Source organism: Marmota marmota, unplaced genomic scaffold (assembly GCF_001458135.2).
Source record: "Marmota marmota marmota unplaced genomic scaffold, marMar, whole genome shotgun sequence".
Taxonomy (NCBI): domain Eukaryota; kingdom Metazoa; phylum Chordata; class Mammalia; order Rodentia; family Sciuridae; genus Marmota; species Marmota marmota.
The window spans coordinates 570,180-592,484 of NW_025999873.1; the positions used below are offsets into that span (position 1 = coordinate 570,180).

General features: G+C 34.4%; 1 protein-coding gene across 21 annotated transcripts in view; it reads left to right on the plus strand.

The window, feature by feature from the left end:
- Window positions 1–22,305, plus strand: part of Ncor1 (nuclear receptor corepressor 1) — a 141,086-nt gene that overhangs the window by 77,363 nt on the left and 41,418 nt on the right. For 14 of the 21 annotated variants that reach the window (XM_048785910.1, XM_048785920.1, XM_048785935.1 and 11 more), the window contains 5 exons: window positions 2,977–3,103; window positions 10,004–10,556; window positions 13,456–13,585; window positions 16,467–16,662; window positions 21,599–21,772. In XM_048785910.1, coding sequence (XP_048641867.1) covers window positions 2,977–3,103; window positions 10,004–10,556; window positions 13,456–13,585; window positions 16,467–16,662; window positions 21,599–21,772 — 1,180 coding nt within the window. The remainder of the gene's footprint in view (window positions 1–2,976; window positions 3,104–10,003; window positions 10,557–13,455; window positions 13,586–16,466; window positions 16,663–21,598; window positions 21,773–22,305) is intronic. The other 7 variants (XM_015506815.2, XM_048785960.1, XM_048785967.1 and 4 more) reach the window with 3 other exon arrangements.

Here is a 22,305-nt window from a genome sequence, read left to right on the forward strand (position 1 = left end):
TTTTTTTTTTTTTTTTTTTTTTTTTTTTAGTACTAGAGATTGAATCCAGGTTCCCTCTATCACTAAACTACTCCCCCCAGCACATTTTTATTTTTTATTTGAGACAGGGTCTCACTAAATTGGTGAGGCTGGATTTGAATTTGTGATCCTCCTTCCTTGACCTCCTGAGTGACAGAAATTATAGGCATGGTACCATGTCAAGCCAGCTGTTATTTTTTTAAAGATAAATATTTTAGCCAGATACCTGTAATTCTAGCACCTCAGGAAGCTGAGGCACAAATGTCGCAAGTTTGAGGCTATAGCTGGACAACTTAGACCCTGTCTCAAAATAGGGCTGGGGATGATCCCTCAGTGGTAGAACACCCCTGGGCTTAATCCCCCATATTTAAGAAAACAAAAACAAAAAGAAACATACTAGTTGGGGTTCTCAAGGATAAAAAATCAGCAGTATGTGAACGTGTATGTATAGAGAGAGGTATAAGGAAAGAAAAAAATGAAAGATGAGGAAGGAAGAAGAGCAAGATGGGAGGAATTTACCCATGTGATCGTGAGGGTTTAACTTCCGTGGAGTAGGCTGACTGAAAAGACTTTGAAAAGAATTGGAGTCCATTCTGCTTCAGAATTCCTCCTTACTCCAGTGTTTGTTCTGCTTAGGCCTTCAGTGGACTGGATGAGCCCTCCTCCCCTCCTCTCCCCATGGAGGGTAATATGCTTTACTTATAGCCTACTCATTTAAATGTTAATCTTATTACACCTGTACAGAAACATCCAGAGTAATGTTTGGTCAACTCTCTGGGCAAAGTGTCCTAGCCAAGCTGACACACAAAATCACAAACATCTCTAAAACATCTAGTTCTAATCATTATGATTAATCACAATTAAAATGATAGAAGACAGCAGACTTCTCTTGCTATCTAGAGTGTTTTATCTTTTTAAAAAGTATTTCAAGGGCTGGGGATGTAGCTTAGTGATAGAGCATTTTCCTAGGGTATGTGAAGCCCTGAGTTCAATCCCCAGCATCACTTAAAATGACTAATACTTGTCAATCCTCAGTAGTATATATGTAGGTGTTAAATAAAATGCCTGTGCATCTTGCCAAATTTACTCATCAAATTGGTGAATGCATAGATGTCATAGGTTTTGGAATGTCAAATCTCAGTGAAGAAAATGCTTGAAGATGTTGCAGGTTATTGCATGTGAAGAGCAGAATTTTACCCAGTGGTAGTGAAAAGCTGTTTCTTCTATAATCATTAGTTAAAGGACTAAACAGAATGGGTTAATATTTGCAAAGGAGGGGCAAAAATCCATATACTATTTGTTATCTAATGCTTGAAAATATTATGGTAGCATTCATGGAATCTTTTTTTTTTTTTAAATGGACATAATAACTTTATTTTATTTATTTTTATGTGGTGCTGAGGATCGAACCCAGTGTCTCAAATGTATTAGGCAAGCTCTCCACCTCTGAGCGACAACCCCAGCCCCTTCTGATAGGTTTTTAAGAAACATGGAGTGCCTTTCTGGGATTGTTTCCTTTCATTCCTCCTAGGGATACTCTGATTAATATTGGAAAATAATTGTTTCTCTTCAGTTAATTAATGCTGTGGGTTGGATCCTAAATAGCATTATCATATATTAACTAAGAATAATGACTAGGCATCTTGGTAATTTTTAGCAGGTTGGGGCAGTAATAATATTTTTTCCTCTCTATGAAGAGTCTCGGTGGTAGAGGCTGACAGGTGAAATACATGATGGGCATAGAACAGAACTTCCAGTGCCAATACCTGCAAACACAGGAGACCTTAAGTTTTGTATCTAGCAACATAAGGCTATAAATATAGTGTAAGTAGCAAGCATCTTCCATTTAAATATGTACACACATAATAAATTATGTGGCTTCATTAGAAGAATGAGCGATTTTACATAAACACATAATTTGCAGAATGGAACACACTATTTAAAGAACAACAAGGGCTGGGGCTGGGGCTCAGTGGTGGAGCGCTTGCCTAGCATGTGTGAGGCACAGGGTTCAATTCTCAGCACCACATATGAATATGTGAATAAAATAAAGGTCCATTAACATCTAAACAAATTTGAAGAAAAACATAGAAGGAATTTGTCTTCATTAATAGTAAAAGAAATGATTTGTTATTGCCCATAAAGTTGCCTAATTCTTAAAGCTAGCATTATTAATAATACCCCAAATTGAAAATTACTCAAATGCCTTAAAATAGGAGAATTTAACTGTACACTGATAACTGTATTTTTATGGAATATTTTGTAAGAACCATTTTGAAGAGTTTGTAGCATAGGGATATGTTCTCTTCAAAGCTATTTTAGGTTAAAAAAAAATTAGACTTGGGATATATGACTACATGGGTCTGTCCAAGCTGTGGACAGATTTCTATACGTGTACATGCATCTAAAGGACTTAAAAGGAACTGTACTAGTATACTTGGAATCTCTAGCTTTTGAAATTATGAGAATTTTTTAAAATTCAATTTTCTGTATCTTCCACGTTTTAATATTATTTTACTTACAAAAATACATTTCCTGGAGTAGGAAAGGATCATGAAAACTTGTGGTCCCAAAAATGGTTCAGATGTAAACTTTTCATCAGTTTTGTGAAATTGACCCATCTGCACAAAAGGCCTGACAGTGGTTGCCTGCACATTAACGAGAGAATTGTCACACACATAACCATCTTTTTCTGTTTCTTTTTTTAAAAATATTTTTAGTTGTAGATGGACACAATGCCTTTATTTGTTTTTTTTGTTTTTTTATTTATGTGGTGCTGAGGATTGAACCTAGTACCTCACACGTGCTAGGCAAGTGCTCCACCACTGAGCCCCAGCCCCACATAACCATCTTGTATGTGTGTGTCAGTGTTCTATATTTTTTCAGAAGGGAAAAGGTTTGATTTTTTTTTTTCTTCTTAGCTATTTAAATCACAAATAATATCATATATTCCTTTAGGCTTCACGAAAACCTCGTGAAGAACGTGATGTGTCTCAGTGTGAAAGTGTTGCTTCCACCGTTTCTGCTCAGGAAGATGAAGATATTGAAGCTTCCAATGAAGAAGAAAATCCTGAAGATAGTGAAGGTATCTTAAAAATCTTAAATTTAGTGTGATTTTTACCTCAAATACATTATTTGTAGCTTAACTTTGTAGGAATTGCTTTATTGAAGAAATGGTATATCTTTGTTGTCATGGCATAGTCTTTAAGCTTGAATATAATATATTTATTCAATTGATCAACAAATTTTTATTTATGTAGCACTTAAGATGGTCTGGGTCCTACAGCCAGAAGATCACAAGTCCTGCGTCAAACTCCCAAGTTTCAGCATCCATAAAATGTCTGTACATTTGTATCATTTCCAAATTTACTTGTTCAACTGGTATCATTAGTTACATTTTTCTCCTTATTTTATTGCTTCGAGGTTGATTTATTTCATATTTGGACAAATATTTACATATGTCATATGTATGCTTTCATGTAACAAGAATTAATGACCCTGGAAGCCCCAGTAAAATACTTAATAAAATCCCTTTTTGTCATTCAAAAAAACGACAACTTCCTACAAAAGTAAGTATTTTCTGAGTTTTTGCTAGTTAAAGAAAAGGTACCTAATTAATTCATCTAATTTATTTCTTTTGTAAATTGATTGCTTTGTGGGGATTTTCATAATGCTTCTATTCTTTATAAATTATCTATTGAACATGTTTAAGTTTTATATACACCTATCTAAAATGTTTTTTTTTTAATGTTTGAATTACTAGAGTTTAAACTTTGTTTAATTAGAGCTGTTTATCTTTTCCTTTGTAGGCCTTTATATTTTATAAAGCTTAGGAAGCTTTACATCCCCCAATTCTAGAAATATTGGATTTTATTTATTTCTACAGGTTATTGTTGTTACCTTTTAAACATAAAACCTGTCTTGAAATGGGTTTTGGCTTTGAATAATAATGAAACTTTTCTGTGAGGTTTTTGTGGAAAATGAGGTGATTGATACAAGTGTAAACAGAATACTGAAACAAGCTTACCCTGGCTAGATTAAGAGTTCTGCTAACAATGGAAGACAGGTGTATTCCTCATGCTTCCAGAGGTCATCAGGGTTTGTTCCTTTTAGTAAGTTTGTATCCGGTAGCTTATATACCCTGGGTTTATGAATGTAAATGAAGCCTATACAATAGTCCCCCTTATCCAAGGTTTGGTTATCCACAGGCAACTGAGTCTGATAATACTAAATGGAAAAATACAATATTTTGAGAGAGAAGGAAACCGAGATCACATTCATGTAATTTTTATTACAATATATTGTTGTCATTATTCCATTTTGTTATCCGTTATTGTTATTAATCTCTTACTGTGCCTCATTTACAGATTATCACAGGTATAAATATATAGAGAAGACATTGCAAATGTAGATTTTGGTACTATTTTCAGTTCTATGGATAAGAGGGGACAACTGTATTAATCTCCTTGGGCATCCATAATAGAATGGTATAGTCTGAGTCACTTAAAATGCAAAAATTTGTTTTCAAATTTAGATCAAGGGGATGACAGAATTGCTTTCTGATAAGGATTCCCTTCCTAGCTTACAGATAGTTGCTTCCTCACTTTGTCTTCACATGACCTTTTCTGTGTGTTTGTACACTCCTGGTATCTTTTCTCTTCTAAAAGAGCCATGCTGGGTTAGATCCCACTGTTAGGTTCTCATTTAGCCTCAGTTACCTCAATTAGAGGCCCTTTCTACAAATCCAGTCACATTGGGTTTGGGCTTCAATATAGTAATTGGGGAAACAGAACACAGTTCAGTCTATAATAAAGCCCAAGCCTATTATCATAAATTTGTTAATTTCTGAATAGAAAAGTCTATTCATGTATAGGTTAGCAGAGTCTCAAAAACTTGATACCAGAAAGTGACTTTTTCCCATCTGTTTTCTTTCTGTTATTTGTCTTACTATGAAGCTTTTTTGTTTGTTTTTCAAATTGCCAAGTGTGGTATTATGATAGAATATCCATCTGATCCAGTGTAGGATGGCATGGTCACATCCTTTGTTAATCAAACATGTGGGTATCCTGTGACATCTAGAATTGTGTTCTACCTGTAGGAAATGAACTTGCCAGTAGAAGTTTTGAGATCTCTTCTGCATTTCTTTTTGTCTTAGCTTCATTTGGAAAGTATCATAGAAAAAAAGAATATAAAATGCAGTTTATGTGATCTAAGATTGCTAATCTACACTGTTTTGTATGGCAGCGCTCTTGCCAGTGGAAGAAGGAAAGCACCTGCTGAAGGGAGAATTGCTGTGTCCGTTTTCCTCAAATACATCTGATTATCTCCACAATTAGAGTTCTGGATTTAAACTTTACCAAAATTTGAAGTTGCTCTTTTTTTTACTTTTTTTTTTTTTTTTTTTTAAGAGAAAGAGAGACAGAGAGAGAGAATTTTAATATTTATTTTTTTAGTTTTTGGCGGACACAACATCTTTGTTTGTATGTGGTGCTGAGGATCGAACCCGGGCCGCACGCATGCCAGGCCAGTGTGCTACCACTTGAGCCACATCCCCAGCCAATTTTTTACTTTTTATTTTTAGGAAGGAAAGGTATTTTTGGTTGGTGCTTGATGAAGCATTATGCACTAGAAATATTCCTACTCTTGTGGCTTGAAAGAAAAAGTGCTTATTTCAAGTGACATCTATTGCACAATCACTGACACATATCTTCTATTATTTTGAGGAAAAGCAACTTGTCATTTTGCCCCTGGATTGGGGGCTTCCCATCACTATATAAACAAAGGTTCATTTAGGCTTAAGTGTTTATTTTTTACTTTACTTATTTACTTAGTTATTTTTCATAGTCCTGGGGAATAAACCCAGAGACACTTTACAACTGAGCTATATATCCCAGCCCTTTTTTATTTTTTATTACGAAATGGTCTCTTGTTAAGTTGCTGAAATTTGCAGTTTGGAATTCTCCTGCCTCAACCTCCTGAATCACTGGGATTAAAGATATGTGCCATTGCACCTAAGTTTCCACCTTTAACAGAAACAAGTGCAGGTTGCCACAGAAATACATTGAAGAAGCTGTTCAGTCTTTCATCATTTTGATAGCAACTTTCACTAATGATAATTGCTACCTTTTATTAAGACCTTACTTCGTGTGAAATACTTCTGAGTTTTTATTCTTTTTTTGTTGTTTTTATTTTGGGGACTTGAAGTCTTGAACTTTAGGCTCATTCATCTAATTAACCTACTCAGTATTTATACTTGAATGCCTACAAGCCACCTCAGAGTTAACATCCATAGCAAAATCTTGTTTCTCCCTCACCACAAGCTACTCTTCCCTTCAGTCTTCCTTTATGTCAGTAAATGTTACTTTGGTTACTCACTCTTTCATATTCCACATGTGGTCCATCAGCAAATCATGTCGAGTTTTTCTTAAACATATATTCAGAATTAGATCCCTTCTTATAGCCATTGCTTCTGCTTTTGTTCTGTGGTACTGTCCTCTCCATTGCAGTAGCTTTTTGTTTAGTCTCCTTGCTTCTTTTGGTTCCACTCTTTTTTTTTTCAACCTTTCACACAGCAAGCAGCCACCTTACTCCTTATACAATGTAAATCAGACTACTCCGGTAGTACTTTCCCGTCTTCTTATGAATAGAAATCCAGGGCTAGGGTTGTAACTCGATGATAGAGTGCTTGCCCAGCACTGGTATTGATCCTCAGCACCACATAAAAAAAAAAAATAAATAGATAATGACTGGGGATATAGTCGAGTGCTTGCCTTGCATGCACAAAGTCCTGGGTTTAATCCCTAGCCCCACATTCACACACACACACACACACAAAAAAAAAAAAAAATAGAGGTATTGTGCCCACCTACAACTAAAAATACATATATGAAAAAAGAATAGAAACCCAGGCCCATTGTGACCATTGAGGCCTTATATGAACTGACCTTTGTACATCTATGAACTTTCTGCCAACCATTTTTCTGCTTGCTCCCTCTGCTCCAACCACACTGTCGTCTTTGCTGTAACCAAGCAAAATAGTCCCACCTGAGGCCTTGGCACTTTCTGATCCCTCTATCTGGAATATTGTTCCCCAAAGCGTGCTCAGGGTTCACTCTGTTCAGGTACCACTTTATCTTCTGTAATCCTTCCTCACCCACTGTATCTTTGGGTTTGTTATTTAGTTGCTGCATTTTTTTTACCATGTGATATACCAAATATTTATTGTTCATCGTCTATTTTACATAAGAATTTGGGCTGCATGGGAATGTATAATTTGAAATTTTCAGTGCTACATCCTTAGTACCTCAACTCCCTACACATAGTTGGTGCTTTATACATATTTAAATGAATGAGAAATTGAATTTGTAATTTTCAGGGGTTTTTGTTGTTGTTTGTTTGTTTGTTTTTGTTTTGTACCAAGGATTGAACCCAGGGATGCTTAACACTGAGCCACATCCCCAGCCTGTTTTGAGACAGGGTCTCACAAAGTTGCTTAGGGATTTACTAAATTGCTGAAGTTGGCTTTGAACTTGTGATCCTCCTGCCTCAGCTTTCTGGGCTGTTGGGATAGGTGTGCACCATCATGCCTGTTGTAGTTTTTAAAATATTTCATCATATGTTAAAAATGTTTTTTAAAAGCTCATATTTTTTCCATACAATGGATATACCTTCAGAGTTTTCTGTTTTGCTGAAGATATTTCTACATATTTTTAAAAATTGCATATATCTTGTCCCATGTTAATTTCTAAACATTTAAAATATCTTTCTTTTATCTGGAATTATTTTTCTATACAAAAGATGATAGGGCCCACTTTTTCTTCCAGATAAAGAGTCAATTCTGATAGAACTGTTTTATTAAGCAAATCATTGTTTTAAATATTTTAAAAAATTTTTATTTTTTTAATAAAATTTTTAAATATTTTTAAAAAGTGATTTAAAATATCACCTTTAATATAGTTTAACTTCCCATATGCATTAGGATCTGTTTCCTGGGCACTTTTATTCCGTTGATGTACTTTGCCAATGTAGCAGTTCTAAACATGTTTAATATGCTGGCTTTATGGTCACTTTGAATATCTAGAGAGGCAAATTTTCCCTTTTTACCTTTAATAACTTATGGAATTGTTCTTCCATATAAACTATTGGTTCATGTAGTGTAAGAAATTTTTCTTACCTTTTGGATTCTCATTGGAATTATATTAAAATATATATATATATGTAAATTTTAGGGAGAGTTAAAAACTTAAATTGTCTATATTGAGGGAAATAAAAAGTTAATACTTCAGTGAACATCTCTATAATGTTAATAATAGCAGCATATTGGAAGTAGTGTAAGAATCCAATAATAGAGGAAAGAAAGATTCGGTAAAAATTAAGGTCTCAGCTATTCATTTGGTTTATATTTCACTGATAATATTTGAATCTGATGTGGCAGAGCTTGTCTCTAGGGTTTAAATGCTAATCAGAATATGTGGTCTTTGACCTTACAGCATTTATAGCCTAGTACAAGAAACAGCCAGGAGTCACATAATTGTGAATATACATTATAATAGTTCTAATATCATAATTTAACTTTATTAAAGGATTCATGGAATGCTTTGTAATCAGTGATGCTTGAGCTGGTATCCAAAGAAAAAAATAGGTGAAAGAGCCTTTCAGTATGATTGAATGGAAGGTATAAACCTCCGTGTTAGAAGATGCTTGGGACATTCAGAAAACTTAACAGACCACTGAGGCTGGAATACAGAGAGCTGGATGCAAGATGAAAGTTGAGAGGTTGGCAGAGGCCCACCAGGCAAGGCTTTGTAGGCCATGCTGACAGTTTTGGAACTGTATCCTAAGAGTTATGGAGTTTCTATTGAAAAGTTGAAACAGAGGGGAGAGAGAGTGTGAGTAATGGTGAGATTTGGCTTTAAAAAAAAAAATTACTCTGGCTTTAGCATAGATTAGTAGTCTGAAGTGGAAGGCAAAACAGAAGAGTCAGTTTTGGACTAGAGTGGCAATTGGAAAGTTGAATGGAATTGGATAGATTCAAGGGATATTTTTAGAAAATCAGACTTGTCAAAGTAGGATATGGAGATTAATGAGTGAAAGGTTTAAAAGATACTCCTAGGTTTTGATATGCTTAATTATATAGTAAACACTAATAAAAAAGTCTAATTTTAGAATGTTAACTACAATTCCAGTTTAGGACATACTAAATTGGTGATTCCTTTGGTATATTTTATCTAGGTGAAGATGTCAGTGTATTAGAAGTATATTTGTAAAATGACACAGACAGTATAGGGAAATATCTGTATTACCACATGAAATTAAAAATCTGAAATATTATTCTAGAACTTTGACTCATGTAGGCTGTTGAATACTTGATATGTAAGTAGTCTTGAAGACTTACTATCAAAAGAGGTAATAGTTATTTTCTATACTGGTTACATGTTACAATAACTTTAGACATATTAGGTTAAAGAAATAAATTGTTACAATTAATTTTATCCATCTCATTTTACTTTTTTTTTTTTTTACCAGAAAAAGTTTCAGTAAAAATTAAGCTCTCTCACAACCATTCATTTGCTTAAATTGTACAGATGCAATTTTCACTATATTCTTATTGAATAGCACTGTTCTGGAGTGTGGCTCTATTGGATAAAAGGAAACTCACAGAGAGAGGCTTGAAGAAATACATCAGAATATCAGTGTTTATGGAAATGGTTTTTGTTTCATTTTTCCATCTTTCTTTGTTTTTCATATTTCAAAATAAATTATTTTTTGATGTAAAAAAGCTCTTTTACTTTTAATTTTAGAAGGTCAAGACATTTCAATTTCTCACTTTCACAGAAAACTCTAGCTTTCCCAATGGCTGTAAATACTTCAGTGAGGTCATCAAAGGAATGTAATTCATTCTAAACAACCGCTTTCAAGCATGGTTTCTGTCACCACCTGAAATATGTTCATTATCAGATTTTTATGCTATATCATTATCTTTAAGGTGCTGAAAATAGTTCTGATACAGAAAGTGCTCCTTCTCCTTCACCAGTTGAAGCTGTCAAGCCCAGCGAAGACAGCAGTGAAAATGCTGCTTCTCGAGGAAATCCCGAACCCATGGCTGATGTGGACTCCACTACAGAAACGGCACCGGTTGCATCTCCTTCCTCAGCAGTTCCAGGTACAAAACCAGCTGAAAATGAAAGTGTGGAGACCAAGGTGAATGACAACATCAGTGTTGAGACAGCAGAGCCAATGGATGTAGACCATCAGGAGCACAGTGCTGAAGCAGGTTCTGTTCTTGATCCCCCAACCACTACCAAAGCAGACACAGTGGATGTTGAAATGAGGGTGCCTGAAAACAGTGCATCTAAAGGTGATGGAGATACCAAAGAAAGAGACTTGGAGAGAGCCAGTGAGAAGACAGAGCCTAGAGATGAGGATTTGGTGGTGGCTCAGCAGATAAATGTCCAAAGACCAGAGCCCCAGTCAGATAATGATTCCAGTGCAACATGCAGTGCTGATGAAGATGTGGATGGAGACCCCGAGAGGCAGAGGTGAGACTTCTTTCTGAGCTGGTTGTCTACTGAGTCCCAGAATGGTGCTGGCTACAGAGATGACTCCTATACAGATATTGACAAGTTACAGGTAGTCTGTATGATTTTAATATTGGGCTATGATGATACTGTTCATCTGTTTAAGGAAAAAAAAAAACAGTTATATGAATATTATTTTTAAATGAAAAAGATTATAAATTTCTTCTAGATCTTTCTTTTCACATGTGTTCTATGATAGCAGAAAAAAAGTGATCTCAGCTAACATAGTTGTGAGTAAAACTATAGGTCACTGTGGTGCCTGAAGTTGGCAGCTATGGAATGTGATGAAAAAAGTGAAGTGAGGGGTATTGGTTCCAGCTGTGCTTTGCTATATATGCTGGCTTGGCATCAGAGCAAGGCCTACTTGACCCAGCATTGTAGATGTAAGAAAATGCAGAAGGAGAAACATACCAAGTGTTCTGAAAATAATTTAAATACAAGTTAATGATAATTATAATGACCACTTTTTTGTATCTGTTAAATTTAAAATAGGTGTAATACAGATTAATTAACAAGTATTTCTAGTCATTAAAGGTAAATTAATGTAAAAATTCATCATATAATTAGCATTTCTGTAAGTTATAGTAAAAACATATTTTATAGGAGTTTATACCACTTTACCTAGTATTTTTAATATCCTGGTGTTTTCTATTTCTTGAAAGAAGTGGAATCACCTATAAATGTATTAGAATGTTGGATTGGGGCAAATTAGAGTGTTGGATAGGGGTGAATTAGAGTAAACATCATTTAATCAAAAACTCAATCAAATTCTGCCCCCCTTTTGGCCTTTTTTCCTTTTTAATAAGAAAGATGAATAAGCCACTCAATAGAAACCAGATTCTATTCAAAGTTCAGTTTTCATAGTATGTCCTGGTGTCGATCTATTTTTAGTCCTTATCCCCAAGATATTTTATGTCCTCACACTCTAGCCTGAGATTGGATACATTGTAATATTCAGCATTACAGTGATGATTCCTCAAAGGAGATTTATATATAGTAGATGCTAGCATTTTCATCTGTAAGAATTTAAATAAGATCGGCATTCTGCCCAACCATGGTTTACCAGAAAATTCAGCCATCTAGATCAGTCTTTTCCCTTTATTTCACAATATTCCAGATTTTATTTTTTTAATTAATTTACTTATTTTAATTAGGTATATATGACAGCAGAATGCATTTTGATTTATTGTACACAATTACAGCGCAAGTTTACATTTCTATGGCTGTACACGGTGTAGTGTCACACCATATGTGCGGTCATACACGTACCTAGGGTAATGATGTCTGTCTGGTTCCACCATCTTTCCTGCCCCCATGTACCCTCCCTACCCTCTCTCTAGTGCTTAACTAGAGAAAATATAAGTGGGTTTAAGCCATGTCATCTTTTTCAAAGCATTCTTTAATGAAATATTCCATCTGAAATAAGAATTGTCTTGTGTTTTGCACTGCTGGTTTTAATAAATATATTTACATCAGAAGGAAAAATCAGGATGGCCGCAATCTTAGAGTGAGCATCCTAAGAGATAAATATAACAGTAGTCTTGGAAGTCAGGTTCCTTGTAGGGCTGGGAATGTAATTCAGTAATAGAGCTCTTGCCTAGCATGTTTAAGACCATGAGTTTGATCCTTAGTACTGGAAAAAAAAAAAAAAAGCCAACTTGAAATCAGTGGTTTCTGAATGACATCCTAAAGTCTACATTGCTTCCAAACAATCAAAATAACTGTTTTACATTTTTAATGTCACTTTTGTCCTTTAATACAGTATGCAAATTGTTTTCTTTTACACATTCTAATTTTCTTATCTATATATATATGTGTGTGTGTGTATATATATATATGTGTGTGTGTGTGTATGTGTGTGTGTGTGTGTGTGTGTATATATATATATATATATATATATATATTTTTAAATTGTCACCTTTCCTCAGTAATTGTGACAACATTGAGAAATGACTAAGCCTACTATATATGATGACCCCAGTATATAATTTTCCTAGCTTTAGAGGTGGGTCAGCCTAAACTCAAGTATTCTAACTGAGTGAAGCATGTGGAGTATGAGATGGCTCTGAGGGACTGTGAGCACAGTAACGTGAGCCTATGTGAAGCCTGCTGTGTGGGAATGCGGATTCTCATTGTTTCTACTTTCCATTTTTCATAAGAAGTCAGAAGTCTGGAATTTGGGGTGTAAGTTTGTTTTAAAATAGCTTGGTTTATACCCTGTGATCCCAGCAAAACATCCTTTAATGCTGTATATTTAATCTGTTTAGTATGTTAGTGGTAAGTTAGAATTAAACTTTTTTTCTTTTGTGGTTCTAGCAATTGAACTAAGGGGCACTCTACTCCTGAGCTACATCCCCTAGACTCTTTCATTATTTATTTTGAGACAGAGTCTTGCTAAGTTGCCCAGGTTGGCTTTTGTGATTGTTGGACTCAGCCTCAAAAACCATTTTTAATGTTTTTTGGTTCAGACTATAACTTGGGTTAGATATAAATGATTAAATTCAGATAAATTTCAATTTGTTAATCAGTATTAGATTTCTTGATGATTTCTCTGGAAATTAGCATTATTGGTGTTTGTGTGTTGTTTTTTTTTTTAACTTTCCAAATTTCTTATTTTTAAAGTTTATTATTATATATATTTTCTTCTGGTGCTATGGATTAAACCCAGGGCCTTGTACATAGTAGGCAAGCATTCTACACCCCCAGCCCTGTTTATATCTTATAAGAGTTAATGTGATAGATATATGCACATATATGGACATATTAACTTTGAAGAAATTATGGTGATTATACATTTGAAGTCTCCAGTAAAAATATATTAATTTTTCTTCTTTTTGTTTTAATTTATTGCCAATTGTAGAATGTTTCCTATGGACACAAAGCCTTCATTATTAAACCCCACTGGATCTATACTAGTCTCATCCCCAATAAAACCAAATCCATTGGATCTGCCACAGCTTCAGCATCGAGCTGCTGTTATACCACCAATGGTAAGTTTTCAGTGTAAGAAAAGTGAAGGTGAATACATAGATCTTTATAGGTATATCTCTTCTCTCCTTTAATTGGATTACATCGAATTCCCTCCTTCACCCAACACACACACACTGGAGCTTGAACCCAAAGATGCTTTACAACTGAGCCCCTTGTATTTTCTATTTTGAGACAGTATCTTGCTAAATTGCTGAGGCTGGCCTCAAACTTTAGGGATTCTCCTGCCTCACCCTCGCCAGTTGCTGGGATTGTAGGTGTATACCACCATATCTGACTGTTTCTTGATTTCCTAAAAAAAATCTGTGGTAAAAACATGTAATGTTAAATTAATCACCATAATCAACTTATTTAGGGATTGAACCCTGGGGCACTTTGCCACTGAATTACACTCCCAGCCCTTTGATTTTTTTTTTTTTTTTTTTTTTAACTTTGAGACAAGGTCTTACTAAATTGCCCAGGCTGGCTATGAACTTGCTCTCCTCTCGCTTCAGCCTCCGAAGTCACTGGGATTGCAGGTGTGTGCCACTGTGCCCAGCCATCTAAACCAATATTTCTAAGTGTATATTTCAGTAGTATTAAGTATTTTCACTTTGTTGGGAAACAGATTTCCAGGACTTTCTTCCAAATCTGAAACTCTCTACCAATTAAACAATTCCTCTTTGCCTAGCCAACTCAAATCTGGCCTTGCCTATCCTAACCACCAGCCCACTTACTGTTTTTATGAATTCGACTACATTAGATATAACTGTTTTCACACTTCCGAGACCAAATGTGTAGGGTTTTTTTGTCATACCAAGTTTCCAACTCTGTACACCAACTGAGTATCTCTACTATTCAATTCAATTCAGTTCTGACATTATCCTGAATTAGTATTGGCCACCATGGATATTAGGATTATACCAGTATTGGGTCCCCAGGTTACCCATACTTTTTCCAGTGAGGCTACATTTTGGAGATTCTTGCAACCCTCTCTGTATGTTCAATATTTGCTAGACTGTCTCTCAGAATTTTTGAAAGCACTTTGTTTACCATTACTGATTAACTATGAAAAATACAACTCAAACAGCCAAATGGAAGAGCTGCACAGGGTAAGGCATGTAGGACGAGATGTCCAACTTCCGTGCTCTGGGTAAGCCATCTTCCCATCTCCTCCAAGTGTTCACTAACCTAGAAACTCCAAATCCTATCTTTTAGAGGTTTTTATGGAGGTTTCATTATGTAGGCATGATGATTAGCCATTGGTGATGATTGTATAAATCTCTATCCCATCACCCCTTCCCAGAGGCTTGCCTTGGTAACAAGCTAACATTCATTTCATTAGCATATAAACGACACTTTTAATCACTAAGAGTTCAGAGATATTAGGGGCTGTGTGCCAGGAACCAGGGACAAAGATCAAACATTTAACTTTTATTATAACATACTACCTCACATAAATGGAATCCTACAGTATTTGTCCTTTCAGGACTGGTTTATGTCATTTAGCATAATGTCCTCAAAGATTATGGGTGTTATCAGTGGATCAGATTAGTAGCTTCCTAATTATAGACTTAAAGAAAACAATACAGGAAATCATATTTTGATAATACTAAAATAGTTCTTTTGGCTTTGTGGCAGAAGGAGGAAAAGCCATGTTTACATGTAAGACAAAGCACAAAGGCATGAAAGTAATGTGTGTGTTTTGGGATCACACTTAGGGTAGGGTAAAAGCTATGGAAGTCTGTAGATAACAGATGCTAAGAAAAAAATAGATCTCTTAGGCTTCCTGTGGCTTATTATTCATGAATTTTTTTTTAACACAGATTGTGTTGGAGCTGTTTAGTATTAGACAGAACAGCTTGTGTTCTTTCCTTCATGAAGTGGGAGAAAGAAAAATAAATAAGAAAAACATAATTGCAAATTGTGGTTAAGTGCTAGGTATTCCATATAAGAAGGCCATGTAAGAAGCAAAATGAGGAGGATTCACCATTTTACTGGATGTCTCTCTGAAGAAAGAACAGTCCATTTTTTTCCTGAAAAGAATTGATACATTAACAAATTGGTTGTGAGATGGAAGGAAATTGATTAGTCAAGGGTAACTTCTGGGTTTCTGACTGAGGCTCTATTTCTGAGATGGAGAATGATAAAGAAGAAGCATTCGGCTTCTATCACCAGAAAGAACTTTTCTGAAGGGAAACAAAGCTAAACCCAAATGTATCCTTTGCTTTTTTAAGTTACCAGCATTTCAGTCTGTTACGTCTGTCCCTGACAAATATGATTCCTTAAATTGACCACAGTTAAACTATTAAATGTCACTAACAGATGGCAGTAATACTTTTAATATAAAAGTTCTAGGAAATGGAAAGTTCATTTTGAATATAAGTTCTGAGCTACTTTGAGATATTCAAGTGGACTCAAAGGCTGGGAGTAAGCTCAGAGTTGGGAAGTTCTATATATGAATGTGAAACTTGGAAGAAGTGTCTTAGAAATAGAAAAATTCATTCTTTCTTTTCTTTTTCTTTCTTTCTTTCTTTTTTTTTTTTTTTTAAATTCATACTGGGAATTGACCTAACGGGCACTTTACCACTGAGCTACATCCCCAGTCCTTTTTATTTTTTAGTTTAAGACACGATCTTGCTTTGCTGAGGGTCTTGGCCCCAGAGCAAGGCTACAGGTCATCACAAGTTAGAATCAGAGTGATGTGCTTTGATTTATGATGTTGATTTATCACAGCTTTTATGATTTATATTGTGCTCAGTTCCAAAAGTAACTATCATTTTAAACATTCTTGATGATTACTTCAATTGGTTATATGACAGAAATAAGCATTACTTGTAACAGGTGGTCATTGCTACTACATTGGTCATTGGCATATTTAAGCTTGTTTTTTTTTTCTTGTAGGTTTCTTGCACCCCTTGTAATATACCACTTGGAACCCCTGTGAGTGGCTATGCTCTCTACCAGCGACACATCAAGGCAATGCATGAATCAGCACTCCTGGAGGAACAGCGGCAGAGGCAAGAACAAATAGATTTGGAATGTAGAAGTTCTACAAGTCCATGTGGCACTTCCAAGAGTCCAAATAGAGAATGGGAAGGTAGGTAGATAGAGCTATCACCAGAAAGAACTTTTATGAAGGGAAACAAAGCTAAACCCAAATGTATTCTTTGCTTTTTAAGTTACCAGCATTTCAGTCTGTTATGTCTGTCTCTGACAAATATGATTCTTTAAATTGACCACAGTTAAACTATTAAGTGTTACTAACAGATGGCAGTAATACTTTTAACAGATTTCTAGTTAATGTGAATTTTCAGATTTCATTGTGCTGAAGGACTTTATAAATGCCATATTATATGTTCTGTTCATCTGAATTTTCAGAGTAAACTAAAACTCTTCTCCTATCCTAGAAGCAAATTATCTACCACAGTATAATATTCTAATTCTCTTGACATGATGGAGACAATTTTGTGTGGAGGATAGTGCCAATCAGACCCTGCTGGCTCAGTCCTCACTGTGCATTAGCCCACTGGGTGATCTTGGACAAGTCACTTAAATCTTTCTTAGCTTTAGCTTTCTCATTTTTAGAGTGAAAATAATAAAGTATATCTATCTTACTGGGGCTTTAAAGTTAGGAAAGAATGAGCATTTAGTATTGTTATATGATATATGGCTCTGCATTATTTTATGTGTGATATAGTATATACTAACTGGCATATTCGTACATATACAGTATAATAGCTACTGTGGAGGTACCTGTGATTATTGTTATGTCACTGTTAGTTCTAGTGATAGATTTGAATTGGTGCTTGTTGTTTTATTTGAGGAATAATATATTTTTAATAAAGGAGTAGTAGTTTCTAAATCTTAGTAAATTCTAATATGATTAGAATTGCCATATGTATTCTGGTTGATAGTGAATTTATGGACATTTATATGTTACAGTATGCTTGAATATATGAATACTAAAATCATCTGTGAATGATTCAGAAGATTCTTATACATATATATAAGAACAGACAGATTTGGGATGCCCACACGCTTTTCAAGAGCAACTTAACATAAAATAGGAACTATGTAACTTGAACTATTCTGTTGACTCCCTGCTCCTTACCTAGATCCTACATGAGTGATTAGTTATATAGCCTGTTAGGGTAGAATTTTAAATGTAAACTTGAGTGTTTTAAGTGTAAATCTTGTCTTAGTAAAAAAAAAAATGTGAACTAGTGTGATTATATCCACCAAGGCATATAGCATAGTACTAAGTGAATATTTCTTGAATGGATATAGAAACATTGATAACTTTTAGGTGTTTATACATTGCATTTAGAGAATCCTTAATTCCTGTTCTGTAACTGACACTACAGGTAGTAATTACATGTTGAAAGAATAAATTAAATGAATGACATAATGGAGATATCTTTGTCATGTTACACTATAAGGCATTTAGCAGAGGTGTTTTTGTCTTTTGAGCATCCCAATTATGAGGAAATCTGTAGAGAATGATAAATTATGGAGTAATTTAAAAGTCTATTGATCTGTTACTTATAAATTTTTCAGAGTAGATTTTTGTGAGGAAAAAGTAAAAGAAAAATGGCACTCAAATATTATCACTTGTGATCTCGTGCCAAAGTAATCAGTAATATCTGGGTAATTCTATTTATGGATACCATATTATTATTTTATAACCTAAACATCTTTTCTTGGTCTGCTTTATAGAATGAATTGTGTTGAGGAGCTGGAATGATTGAACCAGGCTAGAGCCCACAATTTTGAGATTCCATACTGTGAATTGCATTTCTTTGTGGTCAAGACATGTTAATCATCTATATTGTTTAGATCTCAGTGCTTTCCTAATTGTGATAATAAATCCTTATTTGAAATCAGGTACAGAGCTTAACACTTAATAGCAAAATTCGAGAGACCTTTCCAGTGAGTGGGAACTATCAGGATACCCACTATTAACATAATGTAGTGATCTTAAAAAAACAAAATATAATTATACTTTAGATTTATATGACATTAAGAATTTTTCTTTATGGTTCAAGATGACTCTACAAAGTGGGACAGTTGATTACCTTATATCCAAAGGTTGAATTTTGTTTGGGCAAATCCACCTAGTAATAACATTTGATGTCTCTCCTTGAAGTTAAAACAATCCTGTGGGTCAGTATATGGGATAATCTTCCAAATAACATTTACATGTTTGTAGTTTAGTTGCTTGTGTGTAGGATGCTTGACACAAATAATTTATATGCAACGACATAGAGTAGTTTACAGAATGTTAAAAAATAGCAAGAATGTATATCTATGTATAAAATGTCATTAAATACTGATATAATTCACCTGAATTAAGCATTGTCTTAATTCAGTGCTTTATACTTTTATGGTCTCATTTAGAAACAATCAGACAGCATTTGTCCACCTTTTTTATTGTATTAATGGTTTCTTAATGTGAATAATACAAGCAATGATTATAGATACACCCTTTTTAAATTGCATAAAGCTTTCCTCATCTTTGGAAAAGCTTTAAAAAATATGTTTGCAGTAACATTTGTAGAAGTTTACCCCCTGCCTTACCAATAAATTGGAAGCTTTTCTTTTACAATGAAGAAATTCAAAACTCCTGCATGTACAGGTAGAGTTAGAATAGAAATTTTAATGCAAGTTTTAACAAAATTCTATCCAATCAAGATAGAATTCATGTTCCTTTGTAGCCAGATCTAATGTATTTTGCATTTATTTTGTTGTTTTGTTTTTCTAGCTCTGGGTACGTGCTGATTTAAATAGCTGTGATTAGAATCACCTAAATCTTTACCACTAAATAATAATAATAATAGTATGGGGGGCTGTTCTACATAATTATAGACTTACGGGTAATGGTAAAACAATTAGGAGTTGAATTTTTTAATATGCTTCCTGTTAAATTCTCTAGGAAAGAAGTGATTTTTCTTTTGAAATTGATTTAATAAATCCACTTAGTATTAGAGGATTCAGTAATTTGTTACATTAATATATCAATGATTTCGAAAGAGTACCATCATCTTGATGGATGTCCCTCAGGCATCTGAAATCCAGTCCTTCCATGAAACTCACTGCATTATGGTTTAGAACTTAGAGTCTGGGGGCTGGGGATGTGGTTCAAGTGGTAGCACACTTGCTTGGCATGCGTGAGCCACTGGGTTTGATCCTCAGCACCACATAAAAGTAAAATAAAGATATTGTGTCCACCTAAAACTAAAAAATGAATAATAAAAAAAAGAGAACTTAGAGTCTAGAATTATATTCCTTTTTAAAAAATCTCTGGTAGTGCAACCTTGATTGGGCAATTAGATATGATTCTTCTGAGTTTGGGTTTTCTCGTCTGCAAAATTGTGTCAATAATCTCATTGGTCTGGAGGGCTAAATAATTTATGGAAAGTAGTGTGTCTGGGACTTGTTATTAGTTTATATTATTATAATTGTTTCTGATTTAAAAAAATTTTAGTAAACAAAGGAACATTTTATGCCTTTGTGGTCAAGACATGTTAATCATCTATATTATTGTGATAATAAATCCTTATTTGAAATCAGGTACAGAGCTTAACACTTAATAGCAAAATTCGAGAGACCTTTCCAGTGGGTGGGAACTACTAGGATACCCACTATTAACTTAACATAGGATAGTAAGGAAAGCACAAGGTGGGTATTTGGCCGGAGAAGACAAATTGTTATTTACACATAAGATGTTCTAACTCAAAAGTATAAAAGAATCCATTGAAAAGTTATTAGAACTAAAAGGAAAGTTTATTTTGAAAAGTTGTCATACAGGAATAATAATAAAAATACTTTACCCCATCACCAAAAAGTAATAATAATAAAGTAGCTATACAAACTATAATGCACCAATTAAAAAATGTGGGAGAAAAAAAGAAAAAAGTTGTTATACAAAAACCCACCTTTCCTATCTGCATTATTTAGTTATATGTATTTACATACCCATATGTATGAAAAGAGATGATTTTCCTAGCAACAGAATATGAAATACCCAGGAATAATTTTTAACAAATGAACAAACCTATATGATAAAAGCTGGATTCCTCAATTAGAAAATTCATTATTATAAATACCCATATTTATTTATAAATTAAATACAAGTGGAATGAAATTTCCAAAGACATTTCATTTGAGAAGGAAGTACTTGAATTGATTTTAAATCGAAAGTTATCTGGAAGGAAAAATAGATAAGACTAAGAAATTAAAAGAGTAATAAAATGAATGGGAATTTGTTCTGGCAAACATTGACATGCCACAAATCTAAGTGATTAGGGTTACAAATGATTTTTACTTTGTGTTTTCCTGATTTTCAAAAATTATTGTAGTATATCAATTTCATTTTTAAAAAGGAAATATATATATAACATACATTTTAAAGTCTTAATATGACTGCACTTTTGGCTTTCCCTTTAATTTTTAAAGTTTTTAATACTTTTGGTGAAGATAACTTGTTATTTTCATTAGTATTATTGTAGTTATGGTCAAAGTTTTATAAGCTTGTAAAGGACTTTTGGATTAGCTTTATTATATCTTTAAAAGACTTTTTCCATTTCTTAAATGTGCATCTCTGAATATTATCCCATCAGCATCAGCAAGCTAATTATGAGTTGAAATCCTCAGAGAGCTGACCTCTCAATCAGGCCAGTTTTGAAATCACAGAATCACTTGATAATGTGATATTTGCCTATTGTGATTTTATTGCATGTACAAACACTGAATTCTTCCTAAGAGGAAAGAGAAATTCTTTATCCTTGAAAAGGAAAAGTTGTAATTATATTTTTGAGGATTTTGTTAGGTCATAGTTATGTTGTATACCTAGCAGATTTAGATTTATAGTAGTTCTTAACCATTTCTGTGGGTGGATCTTCCCCTCAGGAGCTTTAGACCTTGTTATTAGCATATGGATGGATCTGCCCCTGGATGGTGTGGGCTTGGTCCTTTTACACTCAGTATTTTAATTTGGGGTTCTTCCCTTATTTTGATAACTTTAACTTTCATAGGAAAATCAGTCGCCTATATGCCTTATGCTGAGGTCAAACGTGCTCTAGAACAGGAAGCACAGATGCACAGTACCGCAGCAAGGTCAGCCTCACCGTGTAGGCTCTCTCCAAGAGAAGTCAGTAAAGCCGCTCCACGGCCCGATATGAGTACAGCCCGCTATAGTGTCCCGCCAGGTAAATATTGCCCCTCTGTACAGTGGCTGCTGGCCATCTACCCACAAATGTTCCTGTGGGTGGTTTAATCTCATGAATTAACTGATTTTCCAGAACATGTCCTTGCTGTCTCAAAATGACTTTGTTTCTATGCATTCCATTATCAGTTGTATTCAGTTCAGATACACTGGGCCACTGGGAAATTTGTGTTTACACATTTATACTGTGACATTGAATAGCTTTTCTTTTAAGAGTACATGTACTTGTAAAAATCTTGAGACTTTTTTAACCCCAGAAATTCAATTATGCTGTGAGAGCCAGAATCAGTAAATATTTCTCAGATTATGCCAGATACACAGAAGATATGAAAGAGGTTGTCAGCCAGTCAGCACTCTACAAAGCAGGGCAGGGACAGCACCTGTTCTCAGAAGCTCCCTTTTTCTCACCTCCATTGTGAGGACCAGAAAGTGATAGATAAAAAGTTATTGAAGATTTAGGTTTGCCTCTGCTGAACAGAAGTAGTTGCATTGAACATCAGCGTGAAAGCTCTGGTT